General features: G+C 36.6%; 1 protein-coding gene and 2 long non-coding RNA genes across 5 annotated transcripts; 1 reads left to right on the forward strand and 2 right to left on the reverse strand.

Moving 5' to 3' along the window:
• LOC141376841 (uncharacterized) lies at positions 1-13,379 on the reverse strand. The gene is made up of 3 exons (XR_012388097.1): positions 13,070-13,379; positions 8,736-8,882; positions 1-899 (listed from the first exon to the last, which is right to left on the reverse strand). It is a non-coding gene; the product is annotated as an uncharacterized lncRNA (long non-coding RNA).
• Positions 8,215-27,768, forward strand: LOC141376835 (uncharacterized). 3 transcript variants are annotated; one of them, XR_012388086.1, is made up of 6 exons: positions 8,256-8,328; positions 19,326-19,457; positions 20,427-20,496; positions 22,158-22,247; positions 24,852-25,002; positions 26,861-27,768. It is a non-coding gene; the product is annotated as an uncharacterized lncRNA (long non-coding RNA). The 3 variants fall into 3 exon arrangements; XR_012388085.1 differs by lacking the exon at positions 8,256-8,328 and adding an exon at positions 12,710-12,846; XR_012388087.1 differs by lacking the exon at positions 20,427-20,496 and having other exon boundaries at positions 8,215-8,328.
• On the reverse strand, positions 19,660-27,154 carry enpp7.1 (ectonucleotide pyrophosphatase/phosphodiesterase 7, tandem duplicate 1). Its single transcript, NM_001256805.1, has 6 exons — positions 26,858-27,154; positions 25,535-25,680; positions 23,073-23,705; positions 22,733-22,979; positions 22,122-22,245; positions 19,660-19,987 (listed from the first exon to the last, which is right to left on the reverse strand). The coding sequence occupies exons 1-6, from the start codon at positions 27,102-27,104 to the stop codon at positions 19,927-19,929; spliced, it is 1,458 nt and encodes a 485-aa protein (NP_001243734.1). The 5' UTR covers positions 27,105-27,154; the 3' UTR covers positions 19,660-19,926.
• Positions 27,769-27,799: the final 31 nt, after the last annotated feature.

The following is a 27,799-nucleotide window of genomic DNA, read 5'->3' on the forward strand; positions in this document are numbered from 1 at the left end:
TAAGAAAGGCATTCTTTATTTTTAAAAGATTTTTAATTTTGAGAGTCAATAGCAAGCACAAGAGGGATTTTTGAAAGTTATGTATGCGTGAGCAACCACATAACAGTTAATACACAGTGAAATGAAAGTTTCGCTCATGCCAAAAGAGTGAATCCTACTTTTGTTGCATAGATTTTGATTTAATCCACCAGTACATTGTCCAGCATGGCTTTATTTCTTTTCACAGTATAAGGAGGGTTTATGTGAAGGAACATTACGTCTTTATATTACTTTTCAGCTCACCACAGAATAAAAAGTGTCTGTTCTTCCAGCTTTCCAATAAGCTTGCTAAGATTATGGACCTGTCAGTCCACTCTACATAGTATGCCAGTTTCTTTCTTCATCATCATCATCATCATTGCACAATGGTATAGCACCAGTGTGATTTTCAACACCACCTTAATGTTCCTCAATCTGCAACCTTTAAACCTAAACACTTATAGATGCTCCGAATGATACCTTTTCAACGCTCTCAGGGCATCACATCCCGAGAGATATGACTGGAAACTTCATCTGACATAGAAACATACCACCCAAGTTCTGGAGTCCATCCAGTATCACTAATAATCAGGTGTGAGGAACAGTTGCCCCCCGTCCCGTGATGAAAGCCAGTCTGGCCACCCAGGCGCTCTCTTTAACCATGACAGAGCGGAAAAAGCACCAGTCATTAAATGTTCAGATTGTTTTTTTGCACAGACACTCCCTTGAAGAGCAGGCTTCTCATTGGTGTAAACTCGTATGTTTTTTCTTGATGACTGGACCAAATAGCTGGCATTCAGAGGATGGAGGAAGCCCAAACCAATGGAACATGGGGACGTGAATAGGTTTGTGGGTGATGCCAATGGGCTGGAAACTCCACACTGAAAGAGCAACAATATCACTTGCAAATATGTGACTGACAGATTTTTACATAATGATTCAGTGATTGAAAGTTTGAAGTTTAAGTCTGAACATTATAATATTTACTATTTTCTAGTGTAAATTAATTTGGTTGAGAAGCAATGCTGCAAAAGAATATGCTGTAGAATAAGATCTAAATGGCTCAGTAGTTAGCACTGTCGCCTCATAACAATAAGTTTGCTGGTTATTTATATAAATAAATAAATTAATTGATTAATAAATGAATAATGTACATATGAATTATGTATTAAAGCATACAATTGTTAATACATGATGAATCAAACAATGAAATAACACAAAAAGCCATTGACAAATTTGGTTTTAAAGTTCAAATATGATAATATTTTGTTCTTCTGGAGAAAGTTTTATTTGCTTTATTTCAGTTAGAATAAAAGCAATTTTTAATTGTTTAAGAACCATTTTAAGGTCAATGTTATTAGCCTCTTTAAGCTATACATTTTTTGATATCTACAGAACAAACCATCGTTATACAATAACTTGCCTAACTACCCTAACCTGGCTAGTTAAATAGTTAAGCCTTTAAATGTCACTTCAAGCTGTACAGAAGTGTCTTGAAAAATTTCTAGTCAAATATTATTTACTGTCATCATGGCAAAGATAAAATGAATCAGTTATTAGAAATGAGTTATTAAAACTATTATGTTTAGAAATGTGTTGAAAAATCTCTGGAAAACAGAAATTGGGGGAAAAAAACAGGCGTAATAATTCAATTCATATATATTTATTCATTCACACACACATACATACATAAATACAGACAATTTAGCCCACCCAATTCACCTATACCGCGTCTTTGGACTTGTGGGGGAAACCCACGCCAAAACATGGAGAACATGCAAACTCCACACAGACATAAATAAAGTTAAAAATTATTACATTTAATTTAATTAGGCTACACGTGGCGCAGTGTGTAGCATGTCTGCCTCACATAAAGAAGGTCAATGGTTAAAGTTGGCGTTTCTTTGTGGAGTTTGCATTTTCTCCCCGTGTTCGCGTGGGTTTCCTCTGGGTGCTCCGGTTTCCCCCACAAGTCCAAAGACATGTGGTATATGTGAATTAGGTAAAACTTAATTTCCATAGTGTATGTGTGTGAATGGGTGTGTATGGATGGGGGTTGCAGCTGGAAGAGCATTCGCTGCATAAAAAATACATATGCTGGATAAGTTGGTGGTTCATTACGCTGTGGCGACCCCAGATTATTAACGGGACTAAGCCGAAAAGAAAAATAATGAGTGTATTTAATTCAATCAACTTAGGGGCATCACAGTGGCGCAGTTGGTAGCACGACTGCCTCACAGCAAGAAGGTGGCTGGTTCGAGCCTCGGCTGGGTCAGTTGGCATTTCTGTGTGGAGTTTGCATGTTCTCCCCGTGTTCGCGTGGGCTTTTTTCTGGGTGCTCCCCTCACAGTCCAAAGACGTGCTATGGGTGAATTAGGTAGGCTGAGTTGTCGGTAGTGTGTGTGTAAATAGGATTGTGTGGGTGTTTCCCATTGAAGGGAAGGGCTTCCGCTATGTAAAACATATGCTGGATAAGTTGGCGGTTCATTCCGCTGTGGTGGATAAAAAAGGGATTAAGCCGAAAAGAAAATGAATAGTATAATATAATATAATATAATATAATATAATATAATATAATATAATATAATATAATATAATATAATATAATATAATACATTTGAAGGTTTTTGTATAATTCTCAAATTATTATGTTTTTGAATCACGCTCAGGAGTTCCATTAGAGATTTGTTTGTTTTTGCTTTCAGCCACATTTTCTTTTGAGCCTAAGAATCCTGAATCAGCCTCAAACTGTGAAAGCATATCTAACTGCAGAACTGAGAAATGATGTTGTTTTTAACACTGGCATTGAAATATGTCACTTTACAGCTTCGACTTGTCAACATTTCTCATATTTTATGAGGAGTGTGACATTCAAAAACAACATGTGGTAAAACTCTTTATTATAGCTTACATTTGCAGTTATGCGAATGATGTCAGGAAGAGACATGTATCAACACAAGCCTCAGGCTGCTATCTGTCATTTCCCTGCTATAAGGAAATTCACTTCATTTTAGACATGATTTTTCTCTTTCTTAAAAACCCCAGTAGCATTATACATACTCATGCAGTATTTAATTAACTTGTCTTTATTATTCAAATGCATATGTTGGTTCACTCTTGGCATGTCTTGGACTTATAAAATGCTCTTGTTAGGCACCTTTGAAAGCGGCCAGATGCTGTAGCGGTATCTGAAGGCTCTTGAGTATGATATCACAGAGAAAAAGGTCAGCATGATCTCAAGTTCATACCAGAGATCATAGCGATGGGGTCAGAGGGATGATTGCATGTCAGATGTTGGAAGATCAGAGCTATATTTGCAGACATTCAAACTCAAACAGACTTTGAAGCCGGTACATGATATGATTAAAGAACATCTCCTTATTAACAAAAGGGAAACATCAATGCACAATCACCTGGGCTGTAGATTGATCCACATCCAAAAAAAGATTAGCAGTGTGTAGAAAAAATATACTTCAATTTGTATTGTGATGTTGGCTTGAGAAAGTCAATACACTGTTAAATTATTTAAAGATATTATTATAAATATATCGTCATCTCCTCCAAAGGCTTTAGTGCTATAAGCCCCAAATATAGCCAAAAGCTGTGTTCTACATTTTAGTTTGTGGCTATATCTTTTCAGACCTGTCAGATGTACAGTTTTACTATTAATCATTTTTAAGTATTATATTTTTGATAAAATATAGCAAGCATTTTTACATAAAGTCCTAATTCATTTTCATTAATGTAACTAATATGAATGTCACCAATTCAATACCAGAGGTGTAAAGAGTACCTGAAAACCATACTTGAGTAAAAGTACAGATACCTTACAGTAAAAATTACTCCAATACAAGTTACAAGTCACCAATTCCAATAAGACTTGAGTAAAAGTATCCGATTTTAAAAGAACTTAAGAATTTTACTCATACTGAATGCAGGCTCAAAGAACACTAAGAAAGGATTTATTTCCTAATATTGAAATTAAATTGAACACCTCAATGTTTCAAAATGGCGGAACAAAATAGATAAAAAAAAAAAAATAGAACAAAAAGTCTCAAGCTCAAATGTTCAAAATGGCACAAACAATAAAAAAGTAGTAACAAACGTAGTAAAAAAAAAATCAGAGCTGACTTTCATACGATTCATAGTCATGTTATGTCGCAGTGGTTTTTACCATATCAGTTACTGTATTAAATTAACTTCATTTACATTAAATTAACATTAAATAGACTCTTACTTCAATGTATTTTCTCAAATTTTATAATAAATTCTTAAAAGCACTTATTTTCGTGGTTTGTGGCAAATAAAGTAGAAACTGCATCCTGTAAGAGCCATTTTGCACATCGGCAAATGAAAACATTTCTTTTAGATAAAGCCATGGATCATCAGTGCTGGCACTGCTTGATGTGCCGACTTCGGCTTCATCATTTGCTGCAGCCATGTCGTTAATTAAACACCTGGGGCCTCATGTACGAAGACTTGCGTGGAAATCTTACTAAAACATTGCGTACGCACAAAGCTGTAAATGCGCGTACGCAGAAAAAAATTCAGATGTATGAAACACTGCGTACGCCGAATCTCACGCATATTCTTTTGTACATCCGAATGAACGTGAAACTGAGCGCAACATGCACGAGCGCAAAACCCCTCCCTGCCTCCTCCCCCGTATGAATATGCTAATGACTATGCTAATGGCAAAACCCAACGAAAAAGCAAAGGCAAAAGCAAGCAAGAAGAGAAACTTTGAACAGAATGTGAATTGGTGGTGCTCCTTTCGGAGGTAGACAGGAGAAAAGCGGTGTTATTTGCAAGTTTGTTCTCCGGAATTAACAACAAAGGAAAAAAAAATAGAGTGGGAGAGTTTAGCTGATGCGGTTAACACAGTTGGGTCTGAACATCGCACTGAGTGCATTAAAAAAAGAAGTGTAGTTTATATCTGTAAAATGTTGCAGCACCCTTAACAGTCTCAGTGGCGCACCTCGAAAGTCACATAAGATCATGTATTGACACGTTCGAGCATGAACTCGGCTCGAATCCAGCGTCTGATGAACTATTTCTTGTTTTTTCCCCCGCTACATATCAGATTTTGCCAACTATTTATCACGAGAAAGACAAGAAGGAATCATCAATAAGTTTGTGCATCATATTTTATTTGCACATTTATTGAATGGAAATGTTTCTGATTCACGCATGCAAATTCATCTTCAGATGGTGCCTTTACAGCAATGTGCGTGCAGTAGATCGCTCAGATTACATTGGGAAAACAGGCGACCGCTGCAAATTGTGCTTTAATGTTTAGCTGCTCAACTGTATGGTATGGAAATCTTATTTACCTGCTAGATCGATGAACCCGTCTCATACAGCTGCCATTGCAAGGCTCAGTCACTTTGTAGAGTGCAATTTAACACAACTGCCTCTAGGAGTCGCCAATGGAAATAAAACAGACACGCACAAAAAATGTGCGTACGCCTGCCAGAAAGCTGCCGTGAACCTGCGCACATTCCCACGTTCAGTTCATTGTTAGTAAATCCAAACGTGAGCGATTCTGAGCGTGAAACTTGGCGTACGCAAAGTTTTTGTGCGTACGCAGCGTTGATACATGAGGCCCCAGGTATTTGGCAAGCTGCTAATTCACGTTCACGTGATTTAGCTCATAAATAGCATGCAGTACCTTCAGCAGCCTGCAGATCGCTAAATCTGCCCAAGAAATTAGCCGTGGTAGATAGAAATGCTAACTTGTCGCTTACAATCACAATGTAACAAGTAACTATAAGCGTCCGTTCAAATGTAGTGGAGTAAAGAGTACATATATTCAATCAAAAATGTAGTCAAGTAGAGAGTAAAAGTTGCTTATATTTTTAATACTCAGTACAAGTACAGAAAAATATACTTAAATAACGAAGTCCATTTACTTAAGTACTTTACACCACTGTTCAATACTAGTAAACTCCATGTTAGCAGTAAAGAAAAAGGCTTTCCTTTTAATTGCTCTTTCTCTTTCTTCTCCACCTGCATGCTTTTTCTCAATCCTTGCATGTTTAACTGATTTGGCAGAAGCACATACACTACCTGACAAAAGTCTTGTCACCTATCCAAGTTTTAGGAGCAACAAATGCTATAATAACTTGACTTTTAGTTGATCATTTGGTATTAGAAATTTCTTACATAAAAGGCAACGGCCTCTAGATTATGCTTATTTTACCAAAACAAAATATGATCATGTCTTGAATTTTAATTATTTATTTAGGACAGTTAGGTCTGACTTTGCTAAGACAAAAGTCTTGTCACTTAACAGAAATAATGTAGAGTATAGAATATACAGTCATGCTGCTGTGGAAAAAGAATGAATATTGTGTATGACTCCCATAAGCTTGGACAACTGCTTCTGTACATCTCTGCAATGACTCAAATAACTGATTAATAAAGTCATCTGGAATAGCAAAACAAGCATTCTTGCAGGACTCCCAGAGTTCATCGAGATTCTTTGGATTCATCTTCAATGCCTTCTCCTTCATTTTACCCCAGACATGCTCAATAATGTTCATGTCTAGTGACTGGGCTGGCCAATCCTGGAGCACCTTGACCTTGTTTATTTTTAAGAACTTTGATGTGGAGGCTGAAGAATGAGAAGGAGCGCTATCCTGCTGAAGAATTTGCCCCTTTCCTGTGGTTTGCAATGTAGTGGGCAGCACAAATGTCTTGATACCTCAGGCTGTTGATGTTGCCATCCCCTGCAGATCTCTCGCATACCCTCATACTAAATGTAACCCCAAACCATGATTTTTCCTTTACCAAACTTGACTGATTTCTGTGAGAATCTTGTGTTCATGTGGGTTCTAATTAGTGATGGGTTGTTCTTGAAATATTCGTACATTTTGAACGAACCTTCAATATGACTCGGGAACTACGAGTCCTCTCAGGGAGTGATTCGTTCATCTGCACACATGTGTGCAGGTCGTACCGCTCATTTCAAGACTTTTGATTCATTCACGGAAAGGCAGAAGCCAATCATTTGCGTTTAGAGCCGGAAAGAGAATTGATCCGTTCACCTCTCAAGTCCTCTATCGGGTTTGAGTCATTCGTTCAATACGGAAAGGCAGAAGCCAGTCATATGCGTTTAGAGCCGGAAAGAAAGTTGATTCATTCACCTCTCAAATCCTCTATCAGGTTTGAGTCATCTGTTCATTACGGGCCAATTATATGCGTTTAGAGCCGGAAAGAGAATTGATCTGTTCATCTCTCGAGTCCTCTATTGGGTTTGAGTCATTCGTTCATCACGGGCCAATCATATGCGTTTAGAGCCGGAAAGAGAATTGATCCGTTTATGTCTCGAGTCCTTGGGTTTGAGTCATTCTGTCACGTGATGAACGAACGACTCAAGAAAAAGAAGACTCGAAAGGTGAACTAATTATCATGGCTCCTATCGACTCAGACTGTGTACATTGGTTGAGATTACATGTGACTGTCAGTGTAATGTGAACGAACCACTGACATTTGAAGACATGAAGAGGTGAGCTGATTATTATTTATTCTCCTTCTTATAGTATTCTATTTATGACTTATTTGTTGTGTGATCAACCCATTGGGCTAGTTGTACAGTAGATGTGTTTAGAAGCAATTCGTAACATTTTAATAATATTTTAGCAAATTGAACCAAATGAACGAAATGACACGAAAAAAAGATTTGTTCATCTCGATGAACGAGACTCAAAGATCCAAGACAGTAAAATGATCCGAACTTCCCATCACTAATTCTAATTGGTTTTCTGCAGTATTTGTGACGATTGGGATGCAGTTCAACAGATGATTTGTTGGAAAAATCTGCCTTCTGCCACTTTTCCAAATGTTCAACTAAGTCAAGTTTATATTTGTTGCTCTCCCAACTGGGATCTACGACAAGACATTTGTCAGGTAGTGTAGCGAATGTAAAACAAATGCAGCTTTGTTGGTGGCGCTGTGCCTTCTGCTGCCACTCTGCCTCCTGCCAACTGCATTTGACTCGCCGTGTAGGCTTTCTCAAGCCAACATCAAAGTTCATCAATGAACTTTAGCTTCTGTTTTTTCTTTGAATTTATAATAAGGCTCTAAATGACTAAAGCTCTGTTTCATTCCTCCAGGACAGTAGGTGGCAATGTCACTTTGTAAATTCACATGAGATGACTGCACACATAGGCCTTGTTCCAATTGACACACTTCACATAGATTTTTCTTAAATTGCGCATGCTCGCTAACTTTATGAGTCTGTAGGATGTCCCATCTGTTGATTTTCAGCTCTGAAGTGTGCTCAACAACAACTTAGAGATCCTCTGTGTAAGTTTTTGACTTTTCTAAAGCATAAAAATACCATAATATGTAAAAAAGAAACATGCTTAGCGAACATTCTTGTTTATCTGAAAACAATGCTATATTATTCTTCTTTAAAAATGTGCTTTCCATGTCAAAATGTTTGTTTTTGTTTGGGTCTGTGACCTCCAGAGGACAATATCAATCTTTAAAATAAGAGTTAGAAAAATCCAAATGAGGTGGTTTTTAATTAGCAAATAAAATAAATATTACAAAGGCATGCTCACTCCTGTTAATGTCATTAATCTGGCAACCTGCATTTGCATGGAATTGTCATTTTAGAGGCCGGGTGAAAAAAACTTTCCCATATTTTGAATTTGGACTGTAATTTCTAGTTCAATCCTACATGCTGCACCTTAAAGGCTGGGACTCACCAAGCTGACAGTTGGCTGTTGGGCAGTGTTGGCCAGTTGTTGAGCATCTGTCCAGTTAGTTTGTTTGGTGTGTTCTACACATCACATCGCCTCTTGTCGGGTTTATGTCGGAGGAAGTTTTCTCCATTCAGCATGTAGAATCGGCTTCTAGCAGCAGTAAAAGTGAAGGCTCTGATTAGCGTTAGAATCAGAGTGCAAAACAAACCGAAGTGACAAAACTAGGTAAACTACGCAGATCACAAAGAAGTTGTCTATCATTTCATGTCATCGTTTCTTAAGTATGTACAAGCAACATATCTGATTATCAGGCATATATGCATGAGCGAATTTCTCTGTGTTGAGCGAGAAGTACTGTAAAAATGCTATGTAAATGCTACTTTACAGTTTGTATGAGTGCATCATAAGTTTCGGTTTTCCTTAGTGGAATGACAATACAGACTACTACCACCTGCAAATATATGAGATACATAGACACAGTTTGGTGTGCATTTGTTATGTTCATGTGCAACTTTTTGGTCCAGACAGGACTAGACGTAGCCAATGTAAGGCAGCAACGCAGTCTGTTATTATCACTGCTAGTTCTTCGACATTAGCTTGGTGTGTCCTGGGCTTTACAACCCAGTGGTCTTTGTGAAGGACCGATCATGCAATGATAGGAGTAATGAACAGTTCACACTTATTTTGATGGTCCATTTGTTGAATTTAAGTTATATTACATCTACATGCCAACTAATTCTCATTAGATTAGATTAACCTCGTGGTTCTATCCCAAAGAGGGAAGAAATCACTTTCGCGAACGCTCACGCTTAATCTGCCCAGTTGGTGGAATGAACTCCCTAACTGCATCAGAACAGCAGAGTCACTCGCTACTTTCAAGAAACGACTAAAAACTCAACTATTTAGTCTCCACCTCACTTCCTAATCTGCAATTGCCTCTTTGAATATCACACTAACTGTACAAAAAAAAAAAAAAAAACTAATACTACTAATACTTCCCTTCTTAGACTTTACAGACCTGAAACTTGCCTTTAGTACTTATTCATTGTTGCTCTTAGTTGTGTAAATTGCTTCCTTGTCCTCATTTGTAAGTCGCTTTGGATAAAAGCGTCTGCTAAATGACTAAATGTAAATGTAAATGTAGATTATAAGTAGACTATTAGGTTGGGCTTAGGGTTAGGGTTAGCGTAAGTTGACATGTACTTGCAAAGTTTCTTATAGAAAGTTAAATGTCTGTTGAAGGAGCAGTATCAACAGATATTAAGCAGAGAGTCTACTAATACACAAATGGACCATCAAAATAAAGTGTTACCAGCAAACATTGTTTGAATTAGTAGAATTAGTGTTTTTTACAGTTTGTACTAGGGTTGTCAAAAGTATTAACCTCAGTATTAATAGTTGATACAAAACATTAATTATTAATAATAGAATTGCTGCTTATTAATAGTTATTAAGGTACTAGTTGGGGTTAGGTATTTGGCAGAATTAGGGATGTAGTATAAGAAACTTTTTAAGTCATTCATTTTCTTTTCGGCTTAGCCCCTTTATTAATCAGGGTCACAATGGAATGAACCACCAACTTATGCAACATATGTTTTACTCAGGCAATGCCCTTCCAACTGCAACCCATCACTGGGAAATGCCCATATACTTTCATTTACACACATACACTATGGACAATTTAGCTTATCTAATTCACCTACAGCGCATGTATTTTGACTTGTGGGTGAAACCCATTTCTTTTTTATCTCTCTCCATCTTTTGATTAACCTTTAAATTAGCTATCATTGAAAACATAAAATTTATGTTTTTTTTTGTAGCAATTTATTTTATCTATTATTTTAATTTTGTTTTAATTCGTGTAACTTTCCCCTTAGTGATTTACTTCAATATCATTTACGCTGATGTACATCAGTATCATTCAACACAAATATTACGTTTTTTTTCTATGATGCATTTTTAGTCACATGACCCATTCAGCCAACAGCAAGCTTGTGGACAATGTTGCACTGCCATTCTTTTGACAATTCTCTAGTTTGATAATATTAAATATTTAAAAAGTAATGTCAGTAAGCACATACCATTGGATTTACTAAATGGAGATTTACTAGTAACAGAACATGAGGAGAGACTTACTTATCCACAACAGCATAAACTTTTAAGACATTTCATTGTCTTTTCATTGTCTTTTCAGACATTTCATTGTAGATGACCTATAAAGTACTTTCAGAAAGTGCTTGAAAACAAAACCACACATCTCAAATGTATTTAGATTAGTGTAAACTGTATTGTGTAAAAGTACACAAAAATGCTTGCAGTTTTTTTTAGATATTTTTTTCAGTGACAACCACACTGGTTTCCTGCTCCAAAAAGACACAAAATATAATTTCTTAGAATCTGAAAGCATCTGAGTGCATTTTACTCCAGGTTGACAGACAGAAATGCATAAAACCCTTTCAGCCGTCAGTTTGAGCTCAAGATCTCATAATTTCTCCCCCTACAAAAACACTACACAAAAATGAGGGATGGCAAATACTTGACTCAACTGAGGTTTAATCAAACCGCAAGCTTCATCTCCCTTTTGTTCCTTCTTGCTTTTTTTCTTTAAGAAATTGGCAGCATAGCCCTATAATTTTCCACCAATCGCCAGGCCAATGTGGGCTCTGTGCCATCGTTCCACCCATCGCTGTCTATATTATAAAGAACGAGCTCGTTCCCGTAGCACAACCAGGATCTCTTCTTCTATATTCATAACCCTTTGAACAAACATCGTAATCCTTTACTGAAAGACAAATCCCTGTGTATGCAGTTGCCACCCGTATGCTTCGTTCTCCATATTTTCAGGATGAAATTTCACAGTGCTGTTGTCATGCTCGACTGCAGTGACAGATATTAGATGAATGTACAGAGGTTTATTTCGTAATGAGGTGGAACAGATCACCTTCAGTCCATGTGGAAACAGTATTTTGTTTGTGTTCAACCTAATTAGCGTCATGGAAGCTCATCAGGAGCTGTGCCACCAGGGAAATCTGAAAAAAATTAGGCCTAAAAATCTCAGCCTTACTTGTTCAGATCAATTGTTTTGATAATTTAGAAGTTAGACTGAGAGGTATTTTGGATGGCGGCACTGACATGGGCTGAGGTAGAAGTAATTTGTCTTGCGCTGCTCCTGTAAGCAAAAGCGGGATCCATCACATATTGGCCTGTGGCTGTTTGAAAGAGGTTGGACTGGTGTTGAAAGTATTGGCAAAGCTGATCCATAATAAATGCACCCAGCAGACTGTGGCGCCACTCTCGCGTGTGCCGCTGCATATGAGCATCGCTTTGTGTGTGTGTGTGTTGGGTGAGACAGCATGTGAGTGCATGTTTTTGTGTCTGTATATGTAATGGAATTAACGTTTGTAATTCCCTTTGAATGATAGTCCCACTATTTATTTCCAAATGCAGGCTCAGGGCTGAAATGCTATGGATCACAGCCTTTCTTAACATGGGGAGCGGTGTAACAGAAGATGTGAGCAGTCGTAAAGAATACTGGCATTAAATGTCCATGCTGCCTTTTCCAAAGTAAACGACTGGATGTTTTTGATGGATCGAGGAGGCAGGAGTTTTGCTAATCCAATTTTCTAAATTAATTCATCTTTTATTCTTTTACTTGTGTTTCGCCGCCAAACAAAACAAACATGTAGCAATGGTTTATCTAATTGTTTTAGAATCTGTCAGTCTGAATTACCTTGAAGGACTGACTCGTATTTAGTGAACATACTGACCTAATCCACTAATACTGAGTGTATATGAAAGTATTACGACAAGGGCATGTGGCAGAACTAGGCTATACTTGCTCGTGGCTTTCTTTTTAAAAAGAAATTTTACCAAAACCTGTTTCAGGTTACTTCAGAATGATTTATTGTGAAATGATCAATTGGACCATGAGGGATTCCAGCATCTTCTGTATGTATGCCAAGCACGATGCGCCCCCTAGTGGTAAATACAGGAACACGGGATAATTAAACACATGTAGCCTACAGGTTGAAGAAAGTTAGAATGACTTTCTAAAACTTTTAAACACACGTCTTTGACTTAGAGGCCATTCAGCATTTTCCACAATCGTAAACAGGTGATTATTACATTTATACTGCTTTATGTGTATCAAGAAGATGCCGTTTTTAAGCAAATGCACCCTAAGAAAGAATGCTTTACTGACGATTTCCTTTGACCATTTAATCTAGAACACTTTATTAGACTAATATTAGACCGTGATATTCAATGTAATTTTTTAAAAACCAGAACTTAACTATAGGACTAATCGATAAACTTCAGGTTAAACCGGAAATTCCTACCTATTTCACTTCAGTGTTGTGACGAACATCTAACTGGACTCTGCAGGATACCATAGTGCCGTAGGAAAACAACTATTTTGATTTGATGACGAAAGATCCCTTCTTTGATTATGAATAGAGACCTTATTCACCTTAAATATCCCAGCAAGCATTTTTATAATAATAGATGTCTACTAGACAACTAAATGTAGTCGTTTTGGCTAAAACAAAATTTGGGCTGTACAGTGAAAATCTAAGAAACGTCTAAAATAGGCCAAAACTAGACTAGTCATTAAATAAACAGAAATGAATGACTACATATATAAAGTCTGTCTAATCTGTCTATTTGATGACTAGTCTAGTTTTGGGCTATTTTTAGATGTCTATTAGATTTTCACTGACAGCCCAGTCTTGTTTTAGCCAAACTGTCTACGTTTAGATGTATATTAGACCTCTATTTAAAACAAAGATGTTTGCTGGGATGTAAGAACTTTAATGAAGTAATTGTTTTTGCATTGCCAGCATAAATAAGTTCAAAGCAATCTTACATCTCATTTGCACAGGAAAATTTGCTTGTAAACACCCCAATGAAGGGGTAAGTTTTGGGGTGGGATTTGCAGGCTTTCCTCCTATTTAAAAATGTAATTGAAATTCATGAAATTGCATGAATTTGTACCAATTAGTCATTTTTGTGACTTATAATAGTTGTTTCTTTTGGAGATTGGTCTGAATGAAATGGTTGGCTTTCTTGGTGTTCTATAAAAGCAGGTAGACTGATTTTTGAAACTTTTCAAATTCCAACACTTCTGGTGTTGGACAGTGAAAGTGCATGCATGTGTATGTGATTTCATGTGCAGTATGTGCAGAGGCTTTTAAAAATGCCAAAGTGCAGCGCCATTAAATCCACACTTTATGTTATTCGAGGCTAAGCATATCATATCATTCATCGTTGTCAGGAACTCATGTGTACTAAAATCCTGTGATTTCAAGAAAGATATTCCACTGAAAGTTAAATTAACAAAATTTTTCTGTAGTACAACATAAAACTTTGTATGTTTTATGGTGCAAATATTAATATATGCATATCTCAATTCACAATCAATTTGTTTAGCTAAAGGCTTTTGATGCAAATTTATATTAATAAATAGCAAAATAATAATAATATTAATAATAAACATGTATAAAGAAGTTTCCCAGTGATGGGTTGCAGCCGGAAGGTCATCCACTGTGTAAAACATATGCTAGATATGTTGGCGGTTCATTCTGCTGTGGCGACCCCTGCTTAATAAAGGGACTAAGCTGAAAAGAAAACGAATAAATGTATAATGAATTCTGTTTGCTTGGTTCTCTAACACATAATTATCTTTGATTCCTTTTCTTTTCTTGACCAGATGAATCAGTTGAGCAACTTTTTCTGGTTAGCTCCATTAACTCTTCTCATTAAGTCAGATCATCTGACTTGTTTATGTTGGCCAAATGGTCACTGGGCATGTGGCAAGTTGTCCCGTAGTTTAAATTGTGCTTCAAATATTCACACACAGAAAGGTTTGACTTTATTTAGCATATGACTCATTGTCCTCTGATCTGACTGTCGTTATTCTTAACAATCCACAACCTGATTTTGATGAAACCTTCTTGCAACTGTAACAGAAGGACGTCATTTGTTTTTACATTGCAAAAAGCATCTCGCACATTAGTGCCATATTGCACACCTCAATGCTCATGCAAATACATAAACCCAAAGCGTAGATGACACAGACGAATGGCAGCTTTTTGTGTTGGGCCGCTTTGTGAAAATGATTCTGAAGCGTCTATCCATCAAAGTACAAATGACAGATTTATGGCTTTACTGTTGAGACCATTTCCCTCTTTACATAGATATTACCTCCTAAATCTTGCAGCTACATTAGAGTTATTCAAGCTGGCAGGCTTGAAAGCATGAGGCAAGCATTGGAGGAGAGACCTGCACCCACACGCTGGCACGAGGAAAAGTTATCATGGATTAACGCCTTGTTTCAGCTCAAAGGAATGCCTCATCAGAACTGCCTGGGCGGGACTGTAGGAGCGGGCGAGTGAGGATATGGAGGTGTTGAGTCAGTATTTCCATGGCGGCGCTGGAGAAGAAAGTACGGCGCGCTTTTTGTGCAGTGACACCTCATTGACAGGTATGTCAGAGAGGTGTGCTGGTGTCCAGAGCCAGGCGGCCATACCACAGAGCTTGTCAGAGTAAATCTGTCGTCGCAAGCCCCTACGAGGTCTCACCAGAGTGTGAGGCGACACGGTTCTTGTCCGCCCCCATGAGACAAGGCCGCGGGAAGACATGGCGTTTGACCAAGACCACCAGTGCTTCTTGGCCAGTCCTTGTGAAATAGTTTAAATGGTTTCAAACCTCATCTATTGGGAGCTTGTGGAGCATTTTATTTGATGGACCACAATAAAAAAACTCCATATTTTAGTTTAATTTATATGACTGTTCAAATTAATATAGGATGGCTATTTTTAAATATTACTATTGAGAGGGATTAAAGCCAGCACTTGAAAAAAATCAATACACTATGAACCTGAAATAGCCTTGCATGAACAAAATAGTCGGCATGATCCTCTTGATACTCTGCTCTGCATTCTCTTCAGCTCGGCACGTTTGTTCTCAGATGTAAACATGCTCGTTTCCCGGCCCAGCCGTTGTTTAATAGTGCAGACATACGCGTATAGTTAGAGAAAATCCACTCAGAAGAATGTCTGTATGACATGTGCTCTAACGGCTAATAATGGATGAGAGCAGAGAATATTAAGAGTGCCCCGGTTTGGGAAATGACATGTTGGGATAGAATATAAGTGCTATGTAGGTCTTCAGAGGAAAAATCCCAAGTGTTTACACTATGACCCGCCAAAACGACAGTCATAACAAGGACTCAAAAGGAAGCACGGCAGTTAACAGCACTCTACTCTCTGTTGTTACTGACAGATTCAAAACTGAGAGATATTTTGTCAAAAAAGGGAGTATTACAAATTCTAAACAGGCTGAATTTAGGCAATAATTTAGTTTTTAAGTCTGGATGTAGTTTTTGTGAATAATATTTACGGTTGCACTGTACTTAAAGTGTGTACTTAAATGTGTACTTAAAGTGTATCTAAGAAAATACTCTGTTATATAAGGTAACATGCATTATGGTTAGGTTCAGAATTAAGTTTAGTCATAGTACCTAGTTAGTACTCAGTTTATGTAATGATTACACATAATATGTGTGTGAGAAATGCGAATGTAAAATAAGTGCTACCAATTTCCACAACCAGGGGCACCGCTATGAAGGTAATGGGGGGAATTAGGACAATTCGAAGGGCTTATGCCAGTTTGGGGCCACCAGAGCTTCTATTTGGGGCCCACCAGACTCCCCAAACCCCTCAAACCAGCTCCGGCCCTACCCTACCTATCTTCACTTTTGTCCATGACAACCACAAAATGTTGTCATAGGGCACATAATGGCCAGCGGCACCACTGTTCACACAGACACTGTTCACAAAGGCAAGTTTTGACTTGTCCTTAAAAAATACAGTTAATGAGATGATAATAGAATTCAACAATAGAAGTAAATGCGGCAGATTGTGGAAAACTTTAAAGGTGCTGTATGTAAGTATTTGACTCTTGTAAAGCATAAAAATACAGGTGTTTGCAGGTATTTAAGAAACATGCTAAGTGAACATTCCTGTTTATCTGAAAAACAATGCTGAAGTCAGATATTCTGATTTGAAAACGTCTGTTACATGCCGGAATGCTGTCTTTTATTTTGGTTCCACCACGGGTTGCCTTGGTGGAAAACCGCTTGTTTCATTCATTCATTCAGAAAGGCTCTTATAGCATGCGACCGTGACCGAAATGCGACCTCCGGTGGACAGTAGCAGACTGAAATGAGACGCAGATTCAGAGTTCCACATGAGGTTATTAATTAGCAAATTTTTAAATATTACAAACGTACACATTAGGTGAGCAGAATACATTGTAACCCTGTGTCTTAAAAACACTATGTGAGAAGAGTAGATTTGCAGTGATAAGCAATTTGGCTGTTTGCACCAGACAAAACATAAAAGAAATTTAAATACAGACATTCAGAAGCACAGAATATGCACTCACTCATGAAATGGTAAGGTTTATAATCTAATTAATAAGTATTAAACCTCTTTAACATTATTAAATGTAAATGCTGAATCACTTATATATGTTTGCACTTTAGTTACAGTTCTAAAGTTCGATTTCAAATGGTTTATTTTATTTTTAAGATCTGCTGCTGCTTTCAGTAGTATGGCAATTAATGTCATGTGAAATGACGTTTAAACTCACATTAGTAGCATTTAACACTGAATAAAGCACATGAGGCGAACCTGAGGTTTTCTGTTGTTCAGCTTCAAGAAAAAGAAGCTGTTTCTAATATATCAGTTTGAGGTTTTGGTTAGAACAAACGTCCTTTTAATATGGAAAATATTCCCTCTATCGTGGGCCATTGCTTTACTATAGAACACGACTTAAATCAGCCTTTGGACTGGATCGTCAGACTCGCTCCTCAATCTGAAAACCTGCAATTGCATTTGTTTTGATTCAGGAATGTGAATACCTTTAATCACTGTTAAACTTACATACTGCACCTTTAAAAGTAATGCAGATTGTTTTTGTTTTTTTTTTAAATAAAAGGCATGGCTTTCTTTAATTCATCTGTTAAAATGCTTTGCAATAAAGTCCCTTTACTTAATTAGCTAAAGCATGAATTAACATTATCTAACAATGGCCAACACATTTGTTTTTTTAATTAATTATTCTTAGCTCTAACAGAGCATGATGCTAACAATGCCAAGGGATTGTGAGGAAAAACAAGAGCTGATAAAAGGTTTAAAAACATCTGCTAATTAAATAAAGGTTAATAATCACATTTGATTTATAATTTGAACCAAAAAAAAAAACGTAATTTCATTTACATATATGCTTTTGGTTCAAGTTTTTGCATACTATTTCGGACACTAGTCCATGTAGCAATTTGATTAGGTGAACAAATAATGACAGTAGCTACTGTAATTCCCTTTTTCATTCATTCATTCATTTTCTTTTCGGCTTAGTCCTTTTAATAATCTGGGGTCACCACTGCAGAATGAACCGCCAACTTATCCAGCACATTTTTACACAGCGGATGCCCTTCCAGCGCAATCCATCCCTGGGAAACATCCACTCACACTCTTTCACACTGAAACACGGACAATTTAGTCTACCCAATTCATCTGTATCACATGTCTTTGGACTGTGGGGGAAACCTGGAAGAAACCCACGCGTATGCAGGGAGAACATGCAAACTCCACACAGAAACGCCAACTGACCCAGCTGAGGCTCGAAGCAGCAACCTTCTTGCTGTGTGGCAACAGCATTACCTACTGTGCCACTGGATCGCCTAATTCCCTTTTTATTACTGGAAATTACATAAGTAGGTTTTTGTTGTCACATTTTAAACACATTTTCTAATATATTGATCTAGTTATTGTATATAAATTGATCTAGTTATAGTAAGCAGTTAAGCATGCATTTACCGTTTAGCTCTTGTGGTTATATCGTACTTCTGAAATACATTAAAAAAACTTGGAATTGCCCTATACCGTTTTGTTTTATTTTTTTAAATTCTTTTCAAAAAAAAGGACAGACAAGTCGTCATGAATTTTTGTGGTTGTCAACATAAAACCGCAAGTCCTGTTAACTGAGTTTAACATGTTTAACTTTTATATGTCCACTGAGAGGCATCTCACTGGCTGTAGTGCACCAAACTCTGAACGTTGCTTTAAAAGTGTCCTGCATCAAGAGCGTAACAGATGATCTGTGCTGACAGAGTGTGTGTCCTGCAACAGTAGTAGAGCGATAGACAGAGACAGAGAGACAGAGAAATGTTATTGCACTGGAAGATGGATGGGAGTCTGGCGCGCGTGCCAGGGGGAGACTCCACATTTCCAGACTGGCTCTGCTCTGGCGGGTGACTGAGTGTGTGTACGTGTGTGTGTGTGTGTGTGTGTGCGAATGAGTTTGGAGGGGGCTACACTGCAGCGCACTGTTCAAACTGTTTATGCATACCAGGCTGCTCTGAGTGCCTCTTTGTCATGAGCTGTTTACTTAAACTTATTTTGGGAAAATTCCACATGACTGGACGGGATTTCACCATAAATCATTGAATCTGGAGCTTTGTGTAATGATAACTTCTGTCAGTCATTTAGTCCTCATAAGCCCCCTTTTCTGCTTTGTGTTTTTCCATAGAAGCGACTGGCGTTGTGCAGCCTATTGTGTGTGGCTAAAGGTAAATGTGTGTGTGAGGTGGATGGGTTTGTGGGTGCCAAAGGATTGGAATACTTGATGAATTCAGTGAATATCCTGTGATTGCCATTAACAGTGAGTATTTAATTAAATGCATTTGGTTCACATACTGTACACAATTGTTTTAGTACTCGCTGTTTCCACTAGATGGCGTCAGTATGTATTGTGTAAAATATGCTGCATTTTAATCAAACGCTAAAGGGAGTCTGAGACCAGCAGTCAATTTTGCTCATTTTACCATTTGAAATTAACATTTTTGCATTAAAATTACAAACAATTCTTATAAACATTTTTTTATTATAACTTGCATATTTAGCACAACAATATAAGAGTTAATTGAAAAATAAACACACATTTCTGAATATCTTTTTACTCAAGCTGCCTTTGACATGAATTTCTTAAATATTAAATATGTAATGACAATATTTTTCTTACATTTTCTATATTAACTTTTCAGAAAATGTGTAAACTAATTACATCCAGTTCCAAACAACCATCCAGCATAAGTGAAAGAGATTAAGAATAAACATAAGTGACTGTCCTCTTAAAATGATGTTTGTTTGGAGTCCGCTTTCATCTGGTCTTCATCATCTATGACTTTCGGGCTGTTGGAGAGTCAAAATAAAGTAACAAATAAGATTTTGATTGAAAGAAATTGTACTGACAATAACAATAAAGGCCTGATGACACTAATAATGATAACTGCATTACCATCCACACCAAACTCAATATATTGTTCTCTTTATAGCAAGCATGCACTGCAGTCTTGTCTGCTGCTTTAAAAGTGTAAGCTCTTCATAGCTAAATAATTTATGAGTTACTTTCAGTAGAATAAAAAAAACTTGATTTGGATTTCAGTTATCTGGGTAGCAAGTATTTCTTTTAGCCTATATTAAATTCTGATATATGGCAATATATGCAAATTAGATATATGACATACAAGTTAAATTTTTGTTTTTCACATATACAGTTGATGTCAGAATTATTAGCCCACCTCAATTATTAGCCCCCTGTTTATTTTTTTCCCCAATTTCTGTTTACCAGAGAGAAGTGACAAGTGACAAGCAGAGAACACTACAGTTTGACAAATATTGCTGCTGTTGGACAACATAAGGTACTTTTGAGGCTTTTTTAGTCGATAATATAGTTGTTTAGATTGCAACTATGCAGTTTATTTTTAAGGATAAAGCTTATTTTAAATATTTATAATTTCTGAGAGACATATAGCGTCAGCAGCCATTAGCCTGTCATTGAGCGGAGAAAAGATGAGTGTTTAGATGAGAAAAATGTGTAATTTCTAACTACAGCTGATCAAACCATTATTAAACAGGTAAGTGACATTTTAAGTCGATCTCTCTCTTTTGTATGTTGTAGTACTGTATTTATACCATATAATTGTAGAGTACTGAGTGTGAGATGGGACTGTATGTATTTTGTTTTGGCCACTCTTTGTATAACCCTGAGTTACTTTTTGTTTGGCCATCAGAAAGAAGAAATGCCCGCATGTGTTTAGCGATATCGCCTTAATGCAAAATCTATAGTAATCTGCTAGTGTTTGTTTTGCTTTGACTTTTTCGGGAATAATAATTTTGATCCTTTAACAGAGATCACAATAAATTGCAACAGAGAAATACTAGAAAATCTCTTTAGACTCGTGTACGAACTGTAGGCATGGGACGATAACCATTTTTAAGATATACCCCGGTTCGGAAAAGTCAAGGTTTTAAAACCATCAAGATTTTCTGCAATATCGGTCTAAGGTATGTGTAAGATTTTTATTCGCTTTTTTGTTTGTTTGTTTTTTGGGACAACAGTATCTCCAGCAGAAAAGATGCCATTTTAAATAGTAAAAAATCTGTTTTTGAAACAAATGAAGACAGAAAAAAATCAGTAATTCATTTAGCTTGACATGTTTAATGTTCTAAAACATCATAAATTTTTCTAAGAATAAAATATATTGTGTTCAAACGGGAAAAAAGTTTTAGTTTTTAATCGAGACATTTAAAAGAAAATATTTTAGAGCAGTAATCACAAAACTGCAAAACCGTGATATTTTTATCCAAGGTTATCAAAGAATCTTATACCGGCCCATGCCTAGACTGAGCATTTTATGCCGTTCAGTCTTATGATCTTAAAATGTCAGTAAAACCACCTGATTGTCATCACTTTAGTCATTACGCTAGAGAATCATTGAAATACTATAGCTCTAAAGTGACGTTGATGAAGTAACAATGCTTTCTGCTGTTCTGATGTCAGATGTTCCTCATACAAAAGGGTTTTTACACTCTTTTTTTATATCACAAACTTTTGTATAAATGCAATATCACATGAGTAGCAATGCAATATGGCTGTATATCGTCATTGGTGGGACACTAAGGCAACACTCGCCTCCCTCCAGTGCTGATATACAGCCATATCTCACTGCTATGATTGTGATATTGCTCATATATAAAACATGTACACATTTATAATTTCTGATGGCAACAATGTATATGGACATTTTTGCAATACTTTGTTGCATAAAATATATACAGCATACAGTCTGACATTCTTTCTGTGAAACCCAAAAATGTACTTGTATGTCATATGTGTAATTTGCATATAATGTTATATATCAGATTTCTATTCTATTCCCAATTCTATTATATTTAGCAAGTTTTTACAATTATATCGTTATCACTACAGTTATTGTCTTTGGTGTGAACGGGACTTTTGTCTTCATGCATATCTAGGCTGTACCTTTGATTCACTTTGCGTCTTTTATGCACTTTGTAGGATGTAATGACCACAAACGCAAGCAATAAAAATCCAGCCACAGCACCAAGACCAATGAACACGTTCCGAAGACTCGACTCTGGACCATCTGTAAGGAAAAAAAAATCAATATCTCTAAGTTGTGTAATTCGTGATAAGACGATGATAGAGTTGATGTTAATAGTTCATAAGGTCTTGCAGGAAGGACAGGGTAATCTTTTCTCTGCAGGTTTTTATCGATTTGCTGACAAAGCAATTTTAGTTGTTTCAATGGTGCAATTTTTAAGCTTACATAAAGAGTTTTATCAAGATAGCCATCTAGATACCAGATCTGATGACTATCATGATATTTTGTCTTTTAACATCAAGATAGATAACAGAGATTATGTTTGATTTTATATCACAGTTGATTGCAAGTACAGTAAGCTAGGATAATATTTTAGGGAACACGTTACAGCAAAAAGTCTATAGCATCATTTTATCTCTTAAAGCAATACAAATATTGTATCCTTCTTTAAATCCCTGACTTCTTAAATATTAAATAAATTAAATGTTTGGTTTATTTAAGCAAATATTTAAGCAAATTTTTTTGTCACCTCCTCCATAACCACATGTCTCTCCATTTGATTTCAGCATGTGTCGGGTGTTAACCAGCGACCCGTCATTGATTTCTGGTCTTATTCCAATCAAGTGACACATTAGAGGGTAAACGTTGACTGTCTCAAATGGTCCAACCAACAAGTTCCTGTGAAAATCTGGTCCCACTGCCCTGAAAAAAGGCTTCATGTCCATCACTTCATTGTCATAGCCATGTTCTCCTTTATTGTTCTGGAATACGTAGAACTGGAAGACCATTCAGAAAAGAGATTTTAGAAATGGTCACATACTTTCTAATGCTTATCATATATTCTTATTATAACAATAAAAGGAGTTTACCCCATTGATGACATATCCTGGGTCTGCATAGAGGATGATGGGAAGGAGGCGAGGATGTTTGGAGTAATGCAGTCGAGCAGGCATGTCTTCTTTCTTATAAACATTAAGGTGTGGATGGCCTCCTTTCAAGGCATTATAAACCTTGTCAAGCATGCCTTCTTTAGGCAACAGCATCCCAAAAGGGCCATAGTCCACCATGTGAAATTTCAAATCTTTCAAGGAGAATCCTGGGATGTCGGTGAGGACTATTTCTTTGACTTGGTCTCCTTTGAACACTGTGCTCATTCCATGGTCAGCTGTGATGATGATGTTCAGATGATCACTGAGCCCATGTTTCTTAGCAGTTTCTCGTATGTAGCCCACAGTTCGGTCCACTTTCTTGACTGCCTCACGACGCTCAGGTGAATCAGGGCCGTATTTGTGACCGGTTGAATCCGGGTCACCAAAATACAAAGTTACAAAATCTAAGTCTTGATCTTTAAACCAGTCTTTCATGACTTTATCTACCTTTTCCATCCACAATGTCTCATTTGTGTGGTCATAAAACCTTGGTTCTACCTCCCCTACTTTGATTTTTTCGTTCTGGTATTTGGCTGCAGTGCCAGGGAAGTGTAAGGATCCTGTTTTAAGACCCTAAAAAAAACACATTCTCAAGTCAGTGTACAGTTTATTCAAATTAATGCAAATAACTGTTATAGGCCCTAGAGTTAGAAATTAAAGTTTGCTAAAGTGAACTTTCTGCAAAAACTAAATTTACATTTCTAATCAATTTAATTTCTGAATTTAAAATAACTTCTAAAAAACGTACATTTCTATTGATCTGTGGTACTGTAATGTGTTGAGGCTTTGCCTTCTTTAAGGTAAGAATTTTCTCCAGTTCCATTCCTTATGTTGAGTCTTTTTGTTTTGCATTTTTTAATTTAAAAAACATTCATTCATTAATTTTCCTTCCGCTTAGTCCCTTATTTATCAGGGGTCACCACAATGGAATGGGCTGCCAAGTGTCAACTATTTCAGCATATGTTTTACGCAGCTGATTCCCTTTCAGCTGCAACCCACTATTGGAAAACACTCATACATTCTCACATTCACACACACACTAATACAATAAAGGCAATTCTAAGGTTAATTTCAAGAGTTCACATTTAGCTAATGATTGATTATAAAATTTGTTTGGCATGCTGTGCCGGGAGAGAGCCCTGAGCTCATAAGGTCCTCGAGCCTGAGGCTCCCTCCCATTTGCAAGTCATGAGGAGAGTTTGGGCTCAGGTAGATGCCAAGAACTCCCCTGCTTTAGGAGTTAATGAACAGATAGTGATTGCTCTTATAAGATAACTACTTACTAGTAGCATGTCTATGGTGCCGATTTATATTAGTCAATTAACTTAAGTTGCATGTTTTTAAATGGTGGGAGGAAATTGAGGAACCCCAAAGAAACCCATATGAGCAGGGGAGAATGTGTAAACTCTGCACAGAAACATTGGCTGGCTTGGTAAGGACTAGAACCAGTGACGTTCTTGCTGTGAGGCAACAGTGCTAACCACTGGGCCACCGTGCCACCTATCTAGGAATGGAGGAGTAGGGGTGGATAGGGGGATTCTTCAAAACGAAGATGGCTGTGATATGGAACTTAGGGTATTTATAGTGCCTTAGGAATCGTCTGATTGGTGAATCATAAATTGGATGATATGCAGCCAGCTACAAGCAATCATAAGCACGTGATCCTCTCAAAATTAGTTCATAAATAAACTTCACTTTGTTTATTCAATTCTCTTTTAGCAGTTGTCTTTGAACTGTGGGGTAAACCGGAGCACCTAGAAGAAGCCAACATGAGGAGGACATGCAAACTCCACACAGAAATGCCAACTTGGCCAGCTAGGACTCGAACCAGCAACCTTCTTGCTGTGAGGTGACAGTGCTAACCACTGAGGTGAGTGGGCTTAACAAACCGCCTGTATGTGACAGTCTTTTTCTCTCCATATGCATCAGACATTTTGTAAAACACCTTCTAATAATTATTTTATTGCTACACACTACTCTCTCCTTTCTGTATGCTCGTGGCGAGGAAGATAAAAACAAATGTAAAAAATAATTAAATTAAACTAACTTTGACTTATCGTAGCAATAATATACAGGTACTGCTGCTCTCTGATGATATGAAGAGCTTCTTTTATGCTCATTTGTTGGTCGTTTTGGATAAAAGCATCTGATAAATGAATAAATGTAAATGTTCTTTCAAATTACTCCAAAATGAAGAATGGAAATATGAATGTAAGGCCATAAGAGAAAATTTGGCTTCATGATAGATGGTACATAAACAAGTTCTTTTGTCATGCTGCTTTTCCAGAAATATTAGTATAATATGATAATTCCTAAAAATCCTGAATTTTTGCTTTTTCACTTTGAAAGATAAATCCTTGCACTAAATCTTTAAAGTCAAATTCTAATGGTTTGAGGTGTACCTGTCGTTGAGCCGTGATCCAGATGGGTAGACTTCCATTATCCCAGTAATCATTAACAAACTGCGTCATGTAGTATTGTTTCTTTTCCTGAGTAGTTGTGTTAAACCAGTTGTTATGAATGACACCATGGTTCTCAATGTACCTTCCTAAGAAATGCAACAACATATTTTTTCAGCGTTACTCATTTTCTTAAGTGTTCCACTAAGACTTTCCTGGAATATTACAAATGAGTGCATACTGTACATTTGGCAGTCATATATAAAAGTGAACTTACTTTGCATTCAAGTCTATTCATTTTGAAATTCACACATTCCCTTTAAAATCAAACCTCTGACCTTGGCATTGCTGTTGTGCCATTTTGAAATATATGATTATTTTAAAACTGCAAATCCATTTGGTTATTCTTTGAGTCTATATTTACAATATATGAAGTTGCCCCAAATACATTTAAACTAAAATTAAACATTACATTTATTTGCATTAGATAAAAATTCACAGCATGTGGTCTAATTTTTTTTTTTCAGAACTAACTCTTTATTAGACTGTGGTGCTATACAGTACATGGACAAGTTAGTGTCTGCATCAAATACATTTTACAAAAGTAATTCAGTTTAGATTAAAAGGATATGCAAGAAAATCGCCTCATATAATGTTTTAAATACATTATTTTGGAAAAAATAATTAGGAAATAATGTTTCATTGTCATTTATACTGTAGTATAGGATGTATTTATGTTATGATGAAACAACATACTTAATATGACATGTACTTATCAGAACAATGAGTGTTTTTATTAAGAAAGATTATTATAAAGAAATGAATAAAAAAAGGTAAATCCTGGTGTTTTAAAGGATGGTGCCAAAGTATAAACATTTAAAATGACATTCAATAATATTTTTGGACCACACGCTTGAATAGTCTTTTAATATGTCATCATTTGATATCAACACTAAATATGCATCTCAAACTTTTTACATTTTTGGTATATAAACATTTACACCATATGACATGGCAAAAATACCATGATATATTCTTGCTTAAAAATAAAATAAAATTGAAAACAGGTCACATTATTGTGCGTGAAGAAAAAAAAATATTGCATATTCTTTTATAATTTCGAATGGCACATAAAATCTTAAAATATTATGAAACATCCATTAGTCTAATTAAGAACAACTATAATTCAACAAACCGTAGAGCATCTGCACATTTGGAGGGTAGCATTTATTATTGTTTGATCTAAAACTTGTAATTTTAGAGTCGCTATATATTATGTATTCACTTTAAATTTCTAATATATTGCTGTTTTCCCTTTCTCCTTACCAGATAAGAGGGTGAAGTGTGTAGGACTGGTGATGGTCAGGAAAGGTGGAGTGACATATGCTGCTTTGACTCCATCCACAGCCATCTTATCCAGATTTGGGGTGTCCACATCTCGGTCGTAGTCCCATCTGAACCCATCAAAGCTGATTAGGAGCAGTTTGTTTTTTCCTGTGGTGCAGTGACCTCTGGTAGGAGCAGAGAGAGATGCTGGGAATGCAAGCAGCAAAATACTCAGTGCCAGTAACATGACAGGTATTCCACTCCAGGTGCTTCTGATGTAAAAGTTTAGCCTGTCTCTGGATGCTTTGAAGTTTGTTCCTGATCTAACAGTCTCAGCTTTTAACTGCTCCTTTTGTCTGTGGTCTTTGCCATCTCATAAAGTACACATTATTGATGTTTATGAGAAGAATTACACTATCTTATGTTATCTTATCAAGTGTCTTATCAGGGGTTATGGGACAAAAGCAATTCGCAGCTTATTTCGAAGTGATTTTTCCAAGATTTACGACTTGCTTGTAACATGGAACTTGGTATTTTTATATCAAGATTGAATAGTGTGAAGGTAAAAGATAAGTATCTAAGTAGTCATCACTTTCACATTGCCTAATTAAGTTATGAAGGTATTATGACAGCAAAAAAAAAAAAAAAAAAGCATTTGGACTTTATCAATCAGACAGTGCTTCTAAAGGTTAAACAGTTAAACCAGTGTTAACTAGCTTAGACGCTCATGCTGGCTTTTTTAGCAGAGAATCTTTGTTAAAATATGCATGATCATGCAGAACAAAAGGTTTTTCCATTGCTTATACCCGCACACTATTTATGCATATTTTTTAATATTATTTCATTCTGAAATTATGCGCATTTGAAATTGTAAAAATGTGGTCTGAGTAAATGCATATGTTATGAATGTTAATGCATTTGAGTGCTAGTTTCGTGTTCCTA

The sequence above is a fragment of the Danio rerio genome, chromosome 12 (assembly GCF_049306965.1).
Source record: "Danio rerio strain Tuebingen ecotype United States chromosome 12, GRCz12tu, whole genome shotgun sequence".
Taxonomy (NCBI): Eukaryota; Metazoa; Chordata; class Actinopteri; order Cypriniformes; family Danionidae; genus Danio; species Danio rerio.

What these genes read in the sequence shown, in the direction of transcription:
- enpp7.1 (NM_001256805.1), bottom strand. Translation starts at nt 27,104, where the DNA reads ATGTTACTGGCACTGAGTATTTTGCTGCTTGCATTCCCAGCATCTCTC. An exon ending in CAGGATATGTCATCAATGGG is followed by an intron (nt 22,980 to 23,072) that starts GTAAACTCCTTT and finishes ATGGTCTTCCAG; the next exon opens with TTCTACGTATTCCAGAACAA. An exon ending in AGACGCAAAGTGAATCAAAG is followed by an intron (nt 19,988 to 22,121) that starts GTACAGCCTAGA and finishes ACTCTCCAACAG; the next exon opens with CCCGAAAGTCATAGATGATG.